Source organism: Aspergillus pseudoviridinutans (assembly GCF_018340605.1).
Source record: "Aspergillus pseudoviridinutans IFM 55266 DNA, scaffold_3, whole genome shotgun sequence".
Classification (NCBI taxonomy): domain Eukaryota; kingdom Fungi; phylum Ascomycota; class Eurotiomycetes; order Eurotiales; family Aspergillaceae; genus Aspergillus; species Aspergillus pseudoviridinutans.
The window spans coordinates 1768993-1789250 of NW_025091283.1; the positions used below are offsets into that span (position 1 = coordinate 1768993).

At 49.1% G+C, this 20258-nt stretch overlaps 6 protein-coding genes and 2 non-coding genes across 8 annotated transcripts; 4 read left to right on the forward strand and 4 right to left on the reverse strand.

The window, feature by feature from the left end:
* Positions 1–574: 574 nt before the first annotated feature.
* Asppvi_004345 (translation initiation factor 6) lies at positions 575–1679 on the reverse strand (the record flags this gene model as incomplete). The annotated part of the gene is made up of 5 exons (XM_043300300.1): positions 575–935; positions 1032–1220; positions 1323–1409; positions 1481–1552; positions 1645–1679. 5 exons carry the CDS (start codon positions 1677–1679, stop codon positions 575–577), a joined length of 744 nt encoding a protein of 247 aa, XP_043156235.1.
* A 1151-nt stretch (positions 1680–2830) lies between these two features.
* On the reverse strand, positions 2831–5826 carry Asppvi_004346 (uncharacterized protein; the record flags this gene model as incomplete). Its single annotated transcript, XM_043300301.1, has 4 exons — positions 2831–3574; positions 3637–3741; positions 3807–5683; positions 5736–5826. 4 exons carry the CDS (start codon positions 5824–5826, stop codon positions 2831–2833), a joined length of 2817 nt encoding a protein of 938 aa, XP_043156236.1.
* Positions 5827–8259: 2433 nt separating this feature from the next.
* Asppvi_004347 (uncharacterized protein) lies at positions 8260–9582 on the reverse strand (the record flags this gene model as incomplete). Its single annotated transcript, XM_043300302.1, has 2 exons — positions 8260–9177; positions 9268–9582. The coding sequence occupies 2 exons, from the start codon at positions 9580–9582 to the stop codon at positions 8260–8262; spliced, it is 1233 nt and encodes a 410-aa protein (XP_043156237.1).
* A 2763-nt stretch (positions 9583–12345) lies between these two features.
* Asppvi_004348 (putative UV excision repair protein (RadW)) lies at positions 12346–13950 on the forward strand (the record flags this gene model as incomplete). Its single annotated transcript, XM_043300303.1, has 7 exons — positions 12346–12363; positions 12442–12489; positions 12554–12626; positions 12773–12852; positions 12920–13252; positions 13313–13771; positions 13831–13950. 7 exons carry the CDS (start codon positions 12346–12348, stop codon positions 13948–13950), a joined length of 1131 nt encoding a protein of 376 aa, XP_043156238.1.
* A 922-nt stretch (positions 13951–14872) lies between these two features.
* Positions 14873–16801, reverse strand: smp3 (glycosylphosphatidylinositol-alpha 1,2 mannosyltransferase smp3; the record flags this gene model as incomplete). Its single annotated transcript, XM_043300304.1, has 4 exons — positions 14873–15896; positions 15953–16080; positions 16137–16519; positions 16693–16801. The coding sequence occupies 4 exons, from the start codon at positions 16799–16801 to the stop codon at positions 14873–14875; spliced, it is 1644 nt and encodes a 547-aa protein (XP_043156239.1).
* Positions 16802–17400: 599 nt separating this feature from the next.
* Asppvi_004350 lies at positions 17401–17504 on the forward strand. Its single transcript has one exon. It is a non-coding gene; the product is annotated as a tRNA-Ala (tRNA).
* Positions 17505–17619: 115 nt separating this feature from the next.
* Positions 17620–17691, forward strand: Asppvi_004351. The gene has a single exon. It is a non-coding gene; the product is annotated as a tRNA-Ala (tRNA).
* A 1202-nt stretch (positions 17692–18893) lies between these two features.
* On the forward strand, positions 18894–19610 carry skpA (SCF ubiquitin ligase subunit skpA; the record flags this gene model as incomplete). Its single annotated transcript, XM_043300305.1, has 4 exons — positions 18894–18942; positions 19057–19142; positions 19210–19377; positions 19437–19610. 4 exons carry the CDS (start codon positions 18894–18896, stop codon positions 19608–19610), a joined length of 477 nt encoding a protein of 158 aa, XP_043156240.1.
* Between the last annotated feature and the right edge of the window lie 648 nt (positions 19611–20258).

Here is a 20258-nt window from a genome sequence, read left to right on the forward strand (position 1 = left end):
GCGTTCAGTCTTCTTTCTTTTCTTTTCCTCTTCAATATCATGCCATTTGGAAGATCCGTCAAGTTTGTCATTTTCACAGCTGGAATCTTATCACTTTTCACAATACCCCCGTTTTGTCCATATCTTTCAGAGATTCATGTTCATTTGCATATTGCGCAATGGGGTAGGAAACAGAAAACAAGGGAGTGATCTGGAATTGTACAACTAGCCTGAATTTTTCTTTTCAATTTCATTCTTGCTTCTATGCAAGTCACTAGTATTATTACTTTTGCTATCTTTGTTCTTTTTTCCTTGCCCGTCTACTAGAGGCTGGAAGATGTTCCTTCGATCAACCTCGGTGGTTATGAAACGTAATGCCGAAGGATATCGATGCAAAACTGATAAACCATCCTCCATTTTCCTGAAGGGTGATCTATATTCTGTAGATATCAGAATTTAAAACATTCCACCGATCTAGATGACCCATTTCAGGGGGATTTACACCATAACCATAATCGTGAGGGGGGTACATGAGGACGCGGAAATAAAAGGTAAAGAGGAGACAAAAGAATAAGTAGGAATCCAATTGGCCGGTTTAGTAGAAACTCTCCACGATACTCTCCTTGTTGGCATTGGCCATCCCCAGACCACGAGGACCCATCTCGCCCAACCGGAAGACAGATTCGACCACACTCAACTCGGTCGCGGTGGTGTCGAGACCGGTGACGGCCAGCCAGTCGTTAACGACCATGCCGGCGCCGACGACGGGGCTGCCGCGGTTGACACTGCCCGCCACGAGGGGCACCTGGAGTAGGGAGGAGAGCTCATCCTGATCCCGGATGGAGGTTTTGGGGTGGACGATACCGCCCTGGTTGGAGAGGGCCATGTATGAGCCCGTCAGCACGTTGTCGGCGATGGTTTGCCGGAAGACTTCGACGCCGAGGACGTCTGCGATTCTGTTTTTGGGGCAATGTTAGTGTCAGTTTATTCCCGCCGTTTTCTCTCTTTCCATTTCCCGACGGGTAAGGTTCAGAAGAGCGCTCAAAACGTACATTTCCTCTGTTTCCCGCTCAAGATCCGGATGCACCAATGCCACATGGTCATTGCAGCAGATGACATTGCCCAGCGCCGAGAGCCGCTCCTCTATCCGTTGGATCTTCACATCGTCTGGCAGCGTATTCCGCAGATGTTGCAGTTCCTGGTCTGTTGTCGTTGTGGGGACGAGAAGGCCTTTACGGTTACTGTTTGAATCATCCAGACTGTCAGCTCCGAGGCTCTACTCGCCGCTCGCCCCTGGGTTTCGTTGCGTTTGGGGGGCGCGCTAAACAAAGACAAAGACATACCCCGCTGTTAGACGACCGACGATCCGGGTGCCGGCAATAGTAGCATGACAGATGGGGATGACATCCTGGAGTTCCGCCTCGAATACACTAATGATTTTGAAATTATCTGTCAGAAGGGCCTGCTCGCAAGGTGACTCTCGGGGGCACGAGTAGCGCACCTGTAGAAGTTCTCTGAAGCGCCGATGGCGACAATTGCATATGAGTTTGTCAGGCGGGCAAAGACGCCGACTCTGCAAGAGTGAAAAGGCAAGTTAGTCCTCTCMCATAACTCGAAAAAAAGAAACAAAATCAACCTCGGAGAGATATGGCCGCGCCTACTTACTCGTTGGAGTTTTCAAACTGCGCGCGGACTGCCATCGTGCGAAAATTCCGTGACTTTCTAGATACCGGGCTTCAATAATGATTGAGAGTAGGTATGGACACCCAGGCGAACGACGGAAATATAAGAGCGTTTGTGTGAGACTGCAAGCGAAAGCTTTGCGAAGCCGGCTGACGTCGATAGTTGAGGGGGAGTTCGGATGAGGAACCGGCGTGGGAAGAAGAACGAAAAGGATAAAACCCCCAGCTTTTCTTCGCCGAGCGAGAGTAACTGAAGTTTGGAATATAGATTCTAGGTGTTTCGCAACGAAGAAAACCAATATTGCCGCTCACGAGGAGAGTATTTGAAGCCCAAGAAAAGATTATCAAAAGGCCCGTCGAATCGCCCCGCTCTGTGTAGACTAGACCCAATCGGGGCGGAGGAGGAGTCACCGAAAAACGAGTCATCAAGAGTCATTCTGCTTCCGCCCCATAGATAGATACTCCGTAGCTACAGTCAGCATCAACCCGGTCAGTCATTGTGCCCTCCAAGTGGCTCATCATTACGGTGCAGCTTTGGAGTGACCCTGGCGCACACCCGGTCCAGAACTGGCAGTGCACTACTACCCACGCGCTCTTTGCCGAGTCCCCTTGCTTGTTCCCGTGTACCGGTTCAGTTGCCTGCCGAATAGTACGAGAACAATACCAGAATAGTTCCAGGGATCTATCTATTAAGTATGGTACATCTTTCAATCCAGAGAATCCCCATATGAGTACAGAGAATAAAATCAACCAAAGTCTCAGATTGCTCGTAGAACACAACACTTTCTCATTCCAATGGGCCCGCCATGGATGACACTCTCCGGTTGGAGATTAAATAACGTATCAAACATAAAATATGCTGGTCACAATGGTCTATCTCTCATATGAGTCGATGGATATATGCAACAATGTCTTTCAATGAGGACAGCCCGATCCATGCCAACGTCTGGCCAAAAAGCCATAAACCAAGGATAACGGCCCAGAGTCAGGAACTTTAACCCCAAGAGAATCCATAAACGAGCAGAAGTGAAACACGACCATGGAGAAGGAAAGTATGCAAGGAAAGTGTGCAAGGAAACAGGGAACAAGTGGCCGAGACCACCACCTAACCCCGTGGGAAACAAAACGCACTGCTGCTCCCTTTCCCTCCTTTTCTCCGACGCTGCCATTTAGAAGGGAGGTCGAGGGCCTGGTGGAGGCGGCCCCGTAGGGCCCGGAGGAGGCGGGTGTGTGTAGTACAGAGGCGGGGGAGGAGGTCCGGATAGGAAGCCAGGCAGGGGAGGACGTTGAAAGTTGGAGCCAGGAGGAGGGGGCAGTTGGGGAGGGCCGTTTCTGACGGCAAAAGGATCCGGTAATTGCCCAGCGGGCAGCAACCGACGCGGCTGCTGCCGCTGCGGGTTTGGAGGCGGTAGAACAAAGGCTCGCGGATCAGTTGGACCCTGGATCCCAGGAAGCTGAGGATGTTGTGGAGGTTGTGGGAGGATAGCTCGGTGTGCTGGGGCTCGTGGGGTCATGGCCGCTCTGGGTAAAGGCAAGGGGGAAGCGGTTGCGGCGTCGGCCAGGGCGTATAAAGCCTCAGCCCGCGACTCTGGTACCGGAGCGAATATCTTGTTACTCTCCGCCGTAGCGTCGTCTCGCGTTTGAACCACCCCCGTCGCTTCAATGATCATGTTAAGAACATCATGTGCTGAGAGACCTTTGAACGGTACCGCTTCTTCCATGTCGTTCATCTGCGGCTCGATGTCCCCTCCCAGCTTCGCTCGCTGAACGAAATCCTCCCAGCCATGCAGGGCACGCTCGTACAGAGCAGCACCAGCAGGGTTGCGCACAAAGGATGAATAGTATCCCCTCTTCATCTCTCTGGCTGGCGGACGAATACGTCCACGGTTAACCTCGGTTTCAGATTCATCCGTCTGCAAAACAACGAGTTAATCCAGTCTCCTTCACAAGTCAGATATGGTTCGAAATGACTAACCTCAGTGTGTTCATCATCCTCTGCAGCACGACGGCCCTCGACGAATGCCATGTACGCCCCCTGACTTGCAAGAAGATGTTCGTGTTGAATTTCACGCGCTTTCCTCTGTATTATATGGCGGTTAGCATCTGGATATCCTTAGGAACACGAACAAAGCGGCAAGAACTTACCCGAAATTGTATCTCAAGATTCTCCTTCTCGAGAGCAAGGACCCGGTTCGCATTTGCTACCTTATATTCGTATTCTCGGCGCAATATCTCCCTGTGTCTCTCTAATCTCTCGTGTAGTTGCCGGTTGACCTCGTCAAACTCCGGCACTTTCTTATGGGCATTCTTATCCCGCGCAAGCTTGCGCTGAGAATGCTCGGCTAGCACAGACAAAGCCAGTCGCTGGGCGGCTGCTACCTTCTTGAACGCCTTGTCAAGTTCCCTTTGGCGGTCCCGCATCTTCTGTGTGGCTGGAGTCGGAGAAGGTGAACGCAGAGGCTCGGGTTCTGGCCCAGAATCCTGGTCATTATCGCCATCCGCTCTGCGCCCCCGTTTTCTGCTTTTACCCTTTCCCTTTCCTTTGCCTGGTCCTTTGGATTTTCCTTTCCCTTTCTGCACTCCCCCGCCGCGCGTGGACGCTCCCATGCTGCCGCCTCCACGGCCACGGCCACGACCCCGGCCTCGTCCACTGTTCACCGTAAATTCGACACCATTTTCAGAAGCTGGTTCTTCAACTTCTTCCGTGATTTGACGAGACTCGTCACCTGCCGCCGATTCTCTAGCAGCAGTGGTATCATTGTCCGCAACATCAGCAACATCAATACTCCCATCGCTAGCATTGACGGCCGAGAACCCAGGAATTTCAGCCTCCTGAGCATCGGGAACATCGGCGTCGGCAGCAACAGATATAGTAGCTCGGGCTTTGAGAGCATCATTCTCGGAGGCTTCGACCTCGCCCTCGGCAGAAATAGCATCTACGTCGCCAGGGGACTGGGACTGCGATGCTGCTTTGTCATCATCGTTATTCTCGGTGCCTTCCTGTAACTGCTGGTCCAACGCGCGGTCCAGCTCTGGATTCTCCACTTTCGGCTTTTTGCGTGGGGAATTAGAAGAGCGCATGAGCTCCCCAGCGAGTCCGTTATCGGGCTCTGGAGACTTCCGTTTTAGTGACTTTGGTGGGCCAGTAATGGATTCGTGCTTTTCCTCACTTTCCATGTCTGAGGGTTCGTTCACTTTGTTCTCGATGTCATCAGGACCGTTGTCCTTCGATAAATCCTCAGTAACTACTTCAGACATCTGATCTTTTGTCGATAGCTGCGAAGCAACGGTATCCAGAGGGCTGATGTTCTCTTCGTTTCTTACCGCATTCTTTTTCGGGGGAGAGGAAGTGATTCTTGTTGAGTCGCCGGTTTTCTGGTTAAGGCTGCTGACCATCTGTCTGCTCCGTGTCCGTGTCCGGCCACCAGGAGCCATGCCCGCGGATGGGCTGCCATCAGGTTGTTTGACCTCAGCTTGAGAGTTAGAGAAAGTTTTGTCGGTGGAACTAAGGGGTTGGAGACTGCCCCTAAGTCTTGCAGACTGCCTCGTCGTCCTCGGCGTCTCTTCAACGGTAGGAGTTCGTTTGACGCGCTTGTGCCGGGGGGTCTCTGGAACATTCGCCGGTGCTACGCTGTCGGCTGCAGCTGGAGCCGGAGCAAAGGGGGGCGCGGGAGCAGAGGGCACAGCGGAACCAGCTGCGGCCGCAGCAGCAGCGCGTGCTCGAGAGGTGCGAGTCTCACGGACAAGGTTGGCAGTGTTGGTAGCAGTATCGGCTGCGGGAGCATTCATTGCTTGAGCTTCGCGGAGACTGTTGGCCAGAGCCTGACGGGCACTATTAGCTCTAGCAGTGCGGGTGCTCAGCGTAATAATGCGTGACGGGCGACCATTATTGAGATTGTTGTGAGAGGCGTTGTTAGTAGATGATGGGGTGCTCGGAATATTCATATTATGAGCACGAGCATCTCGGCTAGCCCGAGCACTCCTGGTGATACGAATGTTGGAGTTGTCCTCCACGAGAGGATCTATAGAAAATCAGAAATCGGCACCGTCAGGGTTGAACAGCCAAGCCCTTACCAGCTGAGGGGGTCATGTTCCCTGAGGATGAAGCGCCAGTGCSAGGCGTCGCTCCCTGAGAAGCTTCGACTTTACGCTTGGCACCCGCCATCTCTGTCTGCTAGATATTGATCAGTAACCGACACTATTCAAATGAATGTGAACCGGAGCAAACACAGAGAAAATGCGGGTATAAGCGGGCTGCTGGATCTAGGAAACAAGGGGGGAAAGCTCAAAAGCATGGTCCGAAGTGAGCTCGATAAAAAGAGAGGGTATCGAGACATTAAGCTGCCGATGAAGCAAGAGGTTTTCCAGAGCAGCTCATTTCGGAAGAACAATTAATAAAATGAGCACATATGAAGACCGATGTGAAAGAGACAGAAATTATCGGGAGATCCAATCTATACCAGAATTCTGATAGAGGAAAGGATGGCAAAAGTGCATTGAAATTCTACCACGGAGGGCAGACCGTGCAAAAACAAGCACTGAAGAGATGCAGGGATGCAAGGAAGGGTGAATAACAAAGGGGGCCTAGTGAGAAAAAGCAAGAAAAGATACAGTGTAAGGATTACAAGAGTAACTTCGCGAACTTACCTGGCGTAAAAAACAGTAGAAGTGAGGTGGGCCGGCGATGAAGTCGACTGCTGATCAAATATCGCGTTGTGGTAGTAAGTGCAGAAGGTAATAGATAATAGATGGTCAAAGTGTACTCAGCAGTAGGGGCGGTGATCGTGTAATAGCAGGTAAGGTGATGGGTACACTGTGGGTAAGGTAGATAGCAGCAATGCCAGTATGTAGTAAGGTAGTAATAGGAGGAGGAGGAAGAGGTAATAGCAGTAGCAAATGTAGGGAGTAATAGTAGATCGATGATAGTATAGATAGTAGTAGTAGTAGGATGGGGAAGAACAAAGTAAAAGCGAGGTGCGGCCAAGTGGATCAACAGTGGAAGTGGGAAAAAGTAAAGATGGCGTTAGGTTGTGGTTGGTTAAGCTTGCTGTGTGTGCTTGGGGGAGTCTCGCCGGAACTAGCATATGGAGTACTCCCGAAGTCCGGACTGGACACAACGACCTCTCGCCTTTGTCGAGGGGAGGATGAAATGATAGAAAGAGATGAACGGAGATGAGAATGTAGACAATTAATGAACAAAGAAGTTAAGAAAAAGGGTGCGAGAGAGAGGTAAGATAAAGGGTGAGATGGGGCTGGCGTGAGAAAGCTCAACTCAAGTGGAAAATCCACAGAGGCAGTCTTGGATCTCCAATGTCTTAGAGAAGTAGTAATAATGAATAGTAGATAGAAGACAGTAAGGTACTGCCTAAAGGCGAGGCAAGACGTTGTTGATCACCATGTGCGGCCCGTCAAATTCCAGTCAGGCACTTAGCACGATGTACTTGCATCAAAAGGCAGATTTTTGTTATCAGTTTTTGCACAGACCACAATAGCAATATTTTCTGCCTGGAAGAAATAGAACGAGGGATTCAAATGCAATTCAGAGAAGAAAGATCCAAAAAATTCGAGTCATTGAATCAAACGGTATGAGGAGGATGAGTGTCTTCCAGTGTTGTAGGAAGATTAGAGAGACCTGGTAGATAGTAGTAGACTACCTAGTTGTAGCTATTTGGATGGAGGAATTTGACTGGGTCAGAGCGAGAGTGGAGTGGCGCGGCGCAACGGTTGGAGAGTGGAAGTATGTATGGCAGCAACGATACCATGACAAAATTGCCCAAACACTCGGTCAGGAAATCTATGGAGAAAAGGATAAGGATAAAAGGATGACTGATAATAATAATCATAATAGTGGAATAGAAAAAGAAAGAAAGAAAGAAAAGAAAAAGAACCAAAGCAAGACAAGCTGAAGGAATAGACACTGCAAGGGCGAGCAGTCAGGACTAGTGAATGAAGCTAAATGCATACATTGGAATGAGCACGAACATATTCTACAATTTAAGTTGAAACCGACTCAGAGTCCTATGATATGACAATAGTAGGCTTTTCAATTTTATATGAGTATATCTCCGCAAGGGAGAAGAAATTCCCATCAATATCCCCAAGACTCTTTCCTAGATCCGGGTTTAGCTCTACCTATCTATACAGTAACAACCCACCACATGAGCATCAAATATCAATGCAGTATTCAGACAATGAGATATCCATCATTCAATGGAGTTTACTTCATAATCAATATGACCTCCCGGTCCGAGCTACCTGCCTGTTTACTTACCTTCTCACGTTCTCTTCTTGTTCGGTCACTGCAGCTGGGCTCAGGTAACCAAACATAACAAGAGGGCTGGAAGTCAATTGTAGGAGACTGGATGCATCGGTATAAGGGTAACCGAATTCCGGGAAATGACTTGGATGGACTGGACTCTACTCTTATGTTCTATACAGCTTCTATGTACATAATTGAAGAGTCGAAAACACTTAGCGCAAGTTCTGATTGCACCTGTATAGCAAAATACCCTGTTCCCGAGATATATGGCAAACAGACTCAGACAAAAAGGTCAAATAAAAAAGGTCATTAGAAAGAATCCCAGTGAAAATCGTCATACTAGCTCTCGTCTGGAGATTCATTCAATTCATACCTCTTCTCATACCGGGCGATGCTCTTGCGCACATCTGCAGCCATGAGGAATCCAGGTATCACCGACCCTTCAGTTAATCTGCCTTGGCTCTCACGGCTTGGATTTGGCTTTTGCTCCTCCGTCGTCTCGCTTTGCTGATTTATCCGCTCGAACAGTGGGGACCTGCTTCGTGGTCCGTGAGCTCGAAGAGAATTGGCCGACCTCATCCGATTCAACGCCTTGACCGAGATCGTCTGCCCGGCCACGGCTGACGCATGGAGATTTGTTCCTGGCAAAGGCGTCGGCGGTGGCGATGGGCTATCGGAACGAAACAATGGGTGGATATTGCTCTCGTCAGGTAAGTGCAGCTTTGGAGGGACAGGCGCTCGGGAACCCTCTAGCTTAGTCGTCGATGCGGCCGGAGATGGCGTGCCTGATGATGGCTGAAGCATCAAACTGTCCAGGGACCTCTTGATCTCGGATGGGGTCCCCTGGATTATGCGCGTCCCTTGTCGCTCCTCGACTGTTATGCTGCAGCTGTCCGGTTCATCCTCCCTCGTTTCTAATCGGTTGCGGGAAGTGTTGGAATCAAGGGACGGCATACCCGGCACTGGTGAATGAAGATCGAGTGAATTGTGCTTAGAATCTCGTTGAAATAGAGTCCTTCCAGAATAGCGGTGAGAGGACGCGATTGAGGTAGCGGGCTGGTTCGGGAAAAGACTGCTATCGCAGCTCGTTTTCCGATCAATAGATTGTCGTCTCGATTCAATCGTCAATGCTGGTTCCTTGGCCGCGCTTTTATGCTTCAGGCTCGACTGGTCTGGTTGCACCACAAGCTCCTGCGAGAGCGAGCCCGGACATTGGTTGTGGGAGTTGTCAATCAAAAGAAATCCAGCAAACAGCCCCTGGCTTAACACAGCCAATGTCCATACTACAGACCTGGATATGTATAGTCCCAGCTGGCTGGGACGTGTCCTCGTTTCTTCCCCCCTTACCTCGAGACTTGAGGTGCTCCACACGACGGCGCCAGCTGTGACGCCGCTGGATATTACAAAGTATGCAAAAATGAGGCCGTACGCTATGGTCCGCCACTGATTCCAACGGTCTATAGACCGAAGCCAAATATTCTTCCTCCATAGAAGTATCAAAGTAACCAACGCCACAGAGCTAGCAGCGCTGAGTGTGACTGTGATCGATTCGATTGACGAGGCTCCTGATGAGGCAAGACAGACACCGTGGAGGACGCTAGCGACCAAGTTCAACGCAATGGATATACCTCCCAGAAGATAGGCCAGCTCGGCCGCATGCATATTGGGCCCTGCAGGTGCTCTTACGCAATCAACCAGCAGTAACAAGAGATCCAGATGCACGTTCGAGATGCGAGGGGTACCGGTATGGAGTTGAATGCACTGTTGATTTGACGCAGTCGACTTAGGGAGTTCCGATTAGTACGAGGAATTCAAAGAGACAGCAGAATCGTAGATGAGAAAATGGGGGAAAGAGTAATCAAGTTCTCTCGCGAGTTTATGAGGAAATAGTAACAAAATTGGTCATATCATCAATCGTGTCAACAGCGTGGGAAGAAGCAGAGAGATTATGGGTATTAGGAGCGCTGCATGCTAGAAATGAAAGGTCAACGATAAAGCAGATTACAGCAACACAACAATGGGATGAGGAGAAGTAGTATGAGGGGCCCTGTGGTGTAACAAGCATTGGGGTGAGCTCAGAACCTACTTGACAGGAGGGAAGAGACGGGTAAATATGCATCATCCCGGGGGGCAAGGCTCCATAGATTCTAATTTGTCTATCTACCAGAATAAGAATGGCTCATCAACGGGGGAAGTAGTTCCCCCGAACCTTGGGATTTGGGATAGATAGGGTCAATGTTTCGATGGCTGGTCTCAATAAGTTATGGGCAGGAGTGACAGGATATTTAGCCAGTCTCATTCAGGCGTCTGTGGGTTTGAAGCTGTCGAATAGCACTCCTGATTCGTCACTGAATAGCGATGGACAATACAGGATGAATAGTGTCGCCGTATCAGAAATCGAATGTCCAGAGTAAGGAAGAAAAACAAGAGATATTCAGTCACACCCGTCTATGCGCGTTGAGTTGTTTCTCCAGCAGATCGATCCAGCCCACGCAACAGATGCTTCCCATTGCATACCTACTTCCGAAGACTTTTTTGTCCTTTTTTTTTTTTTTTTAAAGAACGCCAGCCGATATTACGTATAGTGAAGATGACTTGTCCTCTGTGTGTTCATGAGATTAGTTAGACAGGCAGAGAACGCCGGTCCTGAGAAACCGACTATTAAATGTTCATGAATTCAGATCTCCTGAGCTAACTCTACCTAAAGGCAGTTCTTGGCCAATTAGGATTAGCATTGAGACGTCTAGCATGCGAGGATTCTGTTTCGTGCATGGAACTCATCCACAAAAAATTATTTGTCAAGGTTCGTCAACACGCTAGACGGAGCGGCCGGGGGGATCTCCAGGATCCCGGGACGGCCCTATCTACAATGTGGTATCGTCCGAGTTGGTCATTTGGTATCAAGATGGAGTACGCGGATGCCACTAGGAATAATAACCACGGTTGAAATGTGATGTCTCGCGGTTCTGGCCTGATATCTTGTAGAATGACCAGTTGTCAAATAATACCTATTCGAATCAACAACCAGTATTCTACAGTGTTAACTAGCCAAGTCTATGAGTCGTTTGGGGAGAACAAGATACAATGGGTAGAGATTTCACTAGAATGTCAGATTACGCTCCGAATTTGCGTAAATGTACGAGTGGCTTCCAGTATACGTACTATGTTTTAACTAGTCCCAGAAGATAGGATCATAGCCTCCTCAGTCTCTGGCTTGTGGGCTCGTCTCCAGCGCTGAACTATGTGATATATCTATGAGATACATCCACCCGGTGCTTTGACCTTTTCCGCAAAACTTCTGCTCACAGATTAGGTCTATTGTGGATTCTAAAAAGCGATTATACATCTACGGAGTAGTTCGTTAGTTTTGGTGGAAGAATGGCCTTGTTTGCAATGGCACTTCTGTATAGAGTGGAAGATAGGGGTTGGATAGGTATTGCCGCGTTGGTTACAGAGTCCTCCGTATCTTCGCTATATCCTTGAGGGCGGCCTGCTAGACTTTTCTATGATTAAATTGCTTCTGCTAGCAGCTCTACTCTTTGCAGCTCTCGTCCACTAGTCTAGATTCTTCCTGGGCTCAGCAATGCGTGCTGCAACTATATCTTTTGCTTTCGTTTCACATGTACTGCATCTGCTTGCTCCTGCTCTGATCTGACCCGAAGACATTCAATATCTCTGCCCGTTACTACATGACAGAGATATTCGATCGAGCATATATCTGTCGCACGAGCTTTGATTGTAGGTTTGTTTCGTCACAAAATGTAGTAGTTGTGCCCGTGAGAACCAATAGACCATGACTACATACGCTACAATCCTCCCTTTCCGATGATATATATATATCGTTGCAGAGAGTATTATTGCGTTTGAGTAGACCATACCCTGATAAAACAACCCGGAGACTCAAAAATCAGCGGATACCTCTATGAGTTAGACATACTCAGTAATTCCACTGTCTGATTACGGATCTAATTGACCTTTATTGAAAAAAGGATAGATTGTAATACTGTATGGCGTTGGGTCCATGACAGCATGGGCTCATGGATCTGGGCCGCCAAGACAGGAAATGGAAATGACTAAGCATCGTGGCTGAAGCACTAACACAGACTGTGGCTGGAAACCAAGTGAATAAGTGAATGTGGCGCATGAAGCCGTGACCGCCCCCAGCTCTCCCACCTCTTCCCTTTTCCATTCTTCTTTCGGCGTCATGATTATGGTCATCAATCTTTCCCACTTCCCGAATCCAGCTTGTTTTCTCTTTTACGCCCTCTGATTTTGCTGGGTTAGCTATATCAATAACCCACTCAACTGCCTTACAGCCCCTGCTACGGATATCTGATACTGCTCGACCCCGTACCCCTCTATTTCCAGCTACTTTAAACTCCTCCCCACCTCTCGTAGCCATCTCCTCTCCTTCGGTGGCGCAAGATGAAGCTCACATTCAAGGTACCTTCTGCAACAACCAACTCCTGCTTGTTGATATATTTGGGCTATCAAATACTAACCGCGGTCTCTTCCCCATAGGATCTCAAACAGCAGAAATTCGTAATTGATGCGGAGCCCTCTGAGACGGTGAGCTTTTGTCCCTGCCTGCGCGAGTGTCTGCCAATGCGGGGCTGACCGGAATCATTCCTAGGTCGGACAAGTAAAGGAGAAAATCTCCAAGGAAAAAGGATGGGAGGTACCTCAGCTCAAGCTCATCTATTCCGGTTAGTCTGACAATGATCACCCTGGGTTTCATCATTTCTCAAGTATCTGCTGGAATAGCACATTCGATTTTTTTTTTTTTTTCGTCTCGTTTTCCCCCTGCTTTTTCTTAGCTGATTTCGCTGATACTTTGCTGGATAACTCGCAGGGAAAATCCTCCAAGATGACAAGACCATCGAGACATACAACATCGAGGAGAAGGGCTTCATAGTATGCATGGTATCGAAGGTATGACTCTGGTCTTGCTATTGAAACGACTTCTGAGCACTGCATCTGACCGTACCATCTTCTGTAGCCCAAGGCTCCCTCGTCTGCCGCTACACCTTCACAGGCCCCTTCTACACCTTCGAGAGCTGCTGCCTCCACTCCTGCTGCCCCATCTGCTCCGGCCCCGTCTGCTGCCCCTTCTGCTCCGGCTGTACCTGCGACACCCTCACCCGCCGCTCCGGCTCAGGCACCCACCGATGCCTCTCCTGCGTTCAATGACCCGTCCGCATTGCTGAGTGGCTCTCAGAGTGAGGCCGTCGTCAGTCAAATGGAGAGTATGGGCTTCCCTAGAAGCGATATCAACCGTGCCATGAGAGCGGCTTTCTTCAACCCCGATCGTGCTATTGAGTATCTATTGAATGTGAGCTGTCACCTGTACTCCGCGTTCGTTTCGCATGACTAATGCTAATTCCTATTATAGGGAATCCCGGACAACATCCAACAGGAGCAGCAGCAACAGGCTGCCGCGGCCGCCGCACCCCCTGCCCCATCCGCTCCTTCCGGAGAGAGTGCTCCCTCGTCGACCGGTGGTGATGAGCCAGTGAATTTGTTTGAAGCCGCTGCTCAGGCCGGCACTGGAGAGGGCGCTGGTCGTGGAGCTCGTGCCGGTGCTGCCGGAGCTGGGGAAGGACTTCCCAACCTCGACTTCTTGCGGAATAACCCTCACTTCCAGCAGCTCCGCCAGTTGGTCCAGCAACAGCCGCAGATGCTGGAACCCATCCTTCAGCAAGTCGCCGCTGGTAACCCTCAGATTGCACAGCTCATTGGTCAGAATGAGGAGCAGTTTCTCCAGCTCTTGAGTGAAGAGGATGATGGCGCGTTGCCTCCAGGTACCCACGCAATCAGCGTTACAGAGGAGGAGAGAGACGCCATTGAACGCGTACGTACTTCTTCATACTGATACTGCTACCATTATATTTCAAGCTAACTGATCGCTAGCTCTGCCGACTTGGTTTCTCTCGAGACCTGGTCATCCAGGCCTACTTTGCCTGTGACAAGAACGAAGAGCTCGCAGCCAATTACCTCTTTGAGAACCCTGATGATCCTGACGACATGTGATGAACTGCTTTTCTGCTTTTGTTTGAGGCTCCTCGTCTACTGGTTGCCTGCCAATCTACTCGAGTTGATTCTCCTCTCCTAACGAATTTTAGCATGAACGTCTTCTGACTCTTGTACGAAACCGATTTGCTTAAACCGGGCTTCGTGCAAGCTTTCTTTTATCATTTCCCTGTCACTTCACTTGCGTGTGTTTTTTCTATGTCGAAACAGCTGCCCTAGTGAATGAAATTGGGAACTCGATGCTTCAACGTATGATATCTACCTTCTTATTCAAACGTGATGCGTGGGTCATGTACCTATCAATGAGACGCACTGGGTCATCTTGACATGTATTCTAATTTTGTCTCTCGCCTTTATTCCACCGGCATGACGAGGTTTGGCAACCGGATCAAGTCGCCGATTCCTCAGAAACATAGGGATGAAGACGTAAGCAAACGACGTCCTTTGCGGATAGAGTGGTCACCAGGTACATTTGGCTGTAGATCTTGCGACGAGCTGTTAACAGGGAGAACTGTTCAATCCGTTCGAAGAAGGAAAATCTGACGCAAGCCAGGGTTGTCAATTGTGACAGGCCCGTAAACAAGTAATGGCTGTTTTTGCTTTGGCCGTTTAATCTGGCATCCCGTTCATTTGACTAGTCATGAATTATGATTATACTATATTGCGATGAGGGGTATAAACGAAATACGAGGGACATATTTTGTACGGGTATATTTGACGCTGGGAAACGGGTATCCGAAAGTGTCATCCCTGAAGGAAAGGATGTCGAGTAGAATGCGTGTCGATTGACTCGCGGTAAAAGGGGAATGGAACAGCCCGCAAAAGCACATAATACGCTTGTTTATAGACGTTCAGATGTTCAATTGAGCCAAGGATGAAGAGGAGTGGGAATCAGAAGGGAATTAAGGTAGCGGGTGAGGGTTCAATCGCAGCCTGTCCTTCGTGCTAACCAGACATTCAGTCCACGTCTGCCAAAGACGCGTTTCAATGTCGCGAGCAGCCCGTCGCTACCGACATCGAGATCATCCAGGTTGATGTGTTTTGGATAGGAATAGAGCTCCTGTAATTTCAGACCTGATGAGCCTGCTGGCGCTGTTGTGTATCGGTCGAGATATGTAGCAGATCTTGGGGCGACCACGAACACGAAGTTCGTTCGATCAGCTTCCCCAGATCCGGCGCTGGCATCGTCGGTGTGAGTTTCGCCATGGGGGCCACATCGTGGCACCAACTTCTCGAGTTCCTGGGCCATCTCTACTCCGGGAATGCCCATCATATCGCGGGTATCAATATCTAGCGGGAAGCTGGTATTGTTTCCCAATAGCCACGATGGGGGAGAGTATGTTTTCCACCATAGTACGGTGGCGGATACTCTGGGCTGATTTTCCAATGAGCCATTCGGCTTCACAGTGTTTGCCGAAATTATGGTTGGGATGGCCAGTTGCACGGGTACCACGCCACCCTGGTGGTAGACGCCCATCAAAAAGCCCAAAGTAGCATTGAAAATGACCCAGGCTACAAGGAACAGACGTGATTTGCGCAGGCGGAAGCAGCTAAGGAGGAGTGGCACACAGGGAATGAGAAAACGGGGCTCTTGATGCGGGAAGATCGAGAGCATTGCGGTGCCTGATAGAGCGGAGACGGCCTGCGTTGTCTTCAGCCAAGAAGGAATTGCTGGACGATTCCATGGGGACAGGACCATTGCCAGATATGCGGGTCCGAGAAGCTGCGGCAAGTTGACTAGAAAATGTTGGTAGTTTGGATGGAGTCCATGGAGAGCCAGATTCGAAGTTTTAGTGTTGTAGAGTAAATTATTGAGAGGTGAGATTATAGGCGAGCGGAGGGCATCGAGCACTGATGCAGATGGGCGATAAAACCTAGTGTCGACGATTATAGCAATGCTAGAGAAGAATAGGCCACAGAGGACGAAGACAAAGAATGAGGTCGGCCTGCGCCTCAGCATTAGTTGATCCGGCAGTCTGCCATCTGCGATGACGAGACTTACCTGCGCCAGAAATGTGGCAGTAATTGAAGCCCTGGAATCAGAAGAAAGGCTGGAAAGGTGATCCGGTTGAAAACACCAGCGACAGCGATCAATGCGAGCATGACGCAAGAAAAGACGGATGAGCGTCGCTATATAGAGCCATCAGCTCGGGAGGTTCATTACAATCTTCTCTGATGGTTCAAACCTTTTGTTCGACAATGCGGCGAATCAGCACCAGACCCCAGGTGACCAATAAAGTCTCAAGCGAGTTGGAGAAGGTGTGCGTCTGATATGTCCAGGTGACATAGGAAGATGCAACCAGCACCACAGCGGCGCGGCGATGGCGCGGAAGAGGGACCAGCTCGTAGATGGCCCAGTCCTCCAAAACGAAACTTAAAAGGAACATGACCGCTCTCAAAATATAGTAAGCCACCTCTGGAGAGGGATTCCCTATCTCCAACTCCCCGTAAAACCATTTCAGAAGGCCCATCGGCAAGCTGTAAACCGGCCATAGCGGAAAGACGCTACGAATAGGATTTTCAGAGGTGAACTCCCACGGTAATGTGGACGGATACGAGAGTGTGCGACCTAAGTATCCCGTCAGTTTGCAGATTGCGAAGCGCCGACTCTCAAGATGGAAAGGGGTGTGCGCTGTTAAACCTCGCAAAGGGGGAGCGAGCAGACCAGCAGCGCGATCGCGTTGCAGTAATGATCGCAGCGCTGTATTTACACAACTGGAGGAATTTAGGACAACGACATACCCGCGAAGACCTCGGGGCCTTGGAAGTTCTCATCTGGATGGAGATAACTTGGCGAGAGCGCAAAGTAGACTCGAACGAGCAATAGAAGCAAGTATGTCCGTCTCCACATGACTCAGATGTCAGGAACGCACGGTATGCCGGGATGAAGGAAAGATAAGAATGATCCGGCCGAAATAACAATTACATGCTGCTGCATCAGGAGGTTGAGGACAGGAAAACAGCGACCCGGAGCATCCGATAAGACCTCGTATCTGGAAGACGAAAAGAGGACAAATACTGAGAATGACAAAGGGACGGACGGGTTGGGTTGCTGATCAGACAGCCGCAATAAAATCTGTCAGAGGACAAGTAAACCAATAACAGAGCTTAGTCTAGGTGGTACTACCACTTCTCTGATGTTTTTCCTTTTCACACTCGATAAGACGGAGACGCGTCTGGTCGGGTGATGATATCATTGGTCCTGGAAAGAAAGCTTGTGACTATCTCCCCACACCTGTGCGTATTGCCAGGATACTGACACGGAAGTAGAGTACTAGACACAGGCTCGTTATTGTATTGCTAATGCCATTTGTTCTTTTGATTATCTCCTAATAGCGGTCACTTGGGGACCGAGATCAGGAAAACTTGGGTGACAACCATAATGTGGAAAATACCAGACTCGCGATTTAGATTCATCTAAAACAAAACTAAAGCAGTTTGAACACAAATGGGCTTGTAGCTCAGTGGTAGTAGCGCTCGCTTTGCATTAATAAAGGTGCAGGTCTTCGGACTAGAAATGCGAGAGGTCCGGGGTTCAATCCCCCGTGAGTCCATTTTTTGCGTCTTTTTTTTTTTTTTTTTCTTTCAATTTTATTTTTAATAATGCAGTTGTAGGCTGTAAGACGTTTATCTCTGGTAGTTAAAAGCCAAGTCACATGACATCAAATCGGGCTTGTGGTTTAGTGGTATAATACCTGCCTTGCAAGCAGGTGGTCCGGGGTTCGATTCCCCGCGAGTCCAAACCTTTTGCCTCTTGTTGCTTGAGCTGACAACGCCATGCTGTTAACCTGTCCTTTGTCTTATTTGCAGTAGACTCGACACATTTGCTGCATTTTTCCATTTTCTTTCTTGATTCAGCAAACCTGCGGCTACCAGACCAGGTGTAGCCGAAATCTCATAATAAGGCCCTCAGATCTCAAGCCTTTTGCTGCGTTCGAAATATCTGAGCTCAATGGCCATAATAGTAGGCTTCAAGAATCAGTACTTGACGATTGATCAAGAAGTCAGTGAGGCCTCGAAGTGGAGATAGCACTTTACAACTGAGACCCTAGACCCTTGAAGTGGCTGTTCAATGAGATGTCATTAATTTCGCATTACTTTCTTTCTGTAGGTAAAGCTCATGAAAACAGTGATACTTTGTGTTCTTTCAAGTCCTGAGTGTCATCGTTGTCAAGTTCAAGAACTCAAGTCTCCTTGAATCTTAACCCACAAAGACTTCTTTTCACATTGGAGATGAAGGATACCTGAGACCATAGAGAATCCTAGTCGAGGACTGTCATCTTTAAATGTGACCAGTCTGTCCTTGTTCTTGCTATTTGTACTTTGCTGTTTTGAGTATCATGATCTATGAGCATTTGTTAGTTGAAACTTTGAATGACTACAAGAGGACCACAGCCATTCTGTCTCTGGGCATTGATATCACAGGCATCACCTTGACAAGTACCAGGGTATTGAGTAGGCAGACATTGTAGAATAATGCCGACACAAAGACATTAGGCTGCCAACCCATGCTAAACCAAGGGTACCTGGTATCTAGTGGGGGCGAAGTAGGATTAGTAGTTCAGTCACTGCTCGCGGCCCTTGCCCCAGAGAAAGATTCACTAACACGAAGAGCCGCCGCAAGAACCAACCTCTTCTCACTTGTCGACTCCTGCTTCTGTATTTAACCTCCTCTCTTCCCTGCTACCTATTGCTACATACGGGAAGTTCTATCAACATTTAACAACACCAGGTTGGCCTTTTCCCCTGAGATCCTACAACTGCCCAAATACGTCCAGCTTTCAACTGACTCCAACCCAGAGTCATTGTCAGACTCCCCCGCCTTCTCGCCCCTCGCAACGTCTGCTGAGCGAGAGCTTTCCGACTTTTCATTCGAAAACTGTTATTAACGCATTGTTTGCAGAAAATCAGATCCCAATCTCGATACTACAGAAATTTTCAAAATGACCACTGTTACTCTCACAAGCTCTGATGGCGTTGACATCACGGTCGGTAAGTTGTCTCATCCTTCGAAGCCTTTCGTGTCCGATACTCGGAAGATGAATGCACTCTGTCATTGCTTTTTTTAACTTCCAATTCAATACTGACCGTGTTGTCTTTCTGTAGACCGCGATGTTGCCGAACGATCGATTCTTATCAAGAACATGCTGGAGGATTTGGGCGAATCGGATGAGGCCATTCCTATTCCAAATGTGAGTTTGATTTGAACGGCTTTCCTCTTAATGAATACTGTTTATTCTAACTCTATCCTTTTCGCAGGTCAACGAGGTTGTGCTGAAGAAGGTCATTGAATGGTGCACTCATCACAAGAACGACCCTCCCAGCACGGGTGATGACGATGACTCTCGCCGCAAGACTACCGATATCGATGAGTGGGATCAGAAGTTCATGCAGGTAGACCAGGAGATGTTGTTTGAAATCATCTTGGTATGTACCAGATTGTCGACCCTTCCCGCAGAAAATTGACTAAGATGCGAACCCTACAGGCTGCCAACTACCTCGACATCAAAGCTCTCTTGGATGTCGGCTGCAAGACTGTTGCGAACATGATTAAGGGCAAGTCCCCCGAAGAGATTCGCAAGACCTTCAACATTCAGAACGATTTCACTCCCGAGGAGGAGGATCAAATCCGCCGTGAGAACGAGTGGGCCGAGGAGTAAGCTTCACTTCTCTACTTGCATCGAATGGACCCATTGCTGACAAGGCTGATCTTAGTCGCTAAATGCGTGTCTGTTTTAACGTCACAAAGTCTCGGACTCTTTCTCTGGCGGTTGGGGGGGCAGCCACCTCGTAACGCAGTGAGTTTCATCGGTCTAAAGATAACTTCAGTCTACGGCGTTCGGCTTCCATAACTTTCTAGCGGTTGTTTGCTTCTTTACTGGCTGTTATCTTCGGGGCTTGTCAGCCCGGGTTCGTTTCCGCTTCCTTCGAACAAATGGGCGAGGGTTCTGCTCTTATACCACTCAACGGTTGTGTTGGCTCGCTAGCTATTCATATTTCAAGTTGCTCAAAAATCTGATGGTCAACCAGGACCTGGAATGTGAATCTCTGTTCGGTCCCTGGACGCTCTGTTGATGAGTGCAGAGACCGAGCAGCATTGCCACTTACGGTAAAGAGTAGATCTGCAGGCCCAACATGCCTCCTGCAAACTGCCAAGAGTGCGTTGTATACGTAGGCGTTGATAAAGCCCTGGAAGTAATCATCGACGAAGTATCAGTGTGAATGCCGTTGCAGGAGTGCATCCTATCCATTCCTTTCCGTTCCATCCCGTCTACGTAGTAACAAGGGGTCATTCCTTGATTGAGTGA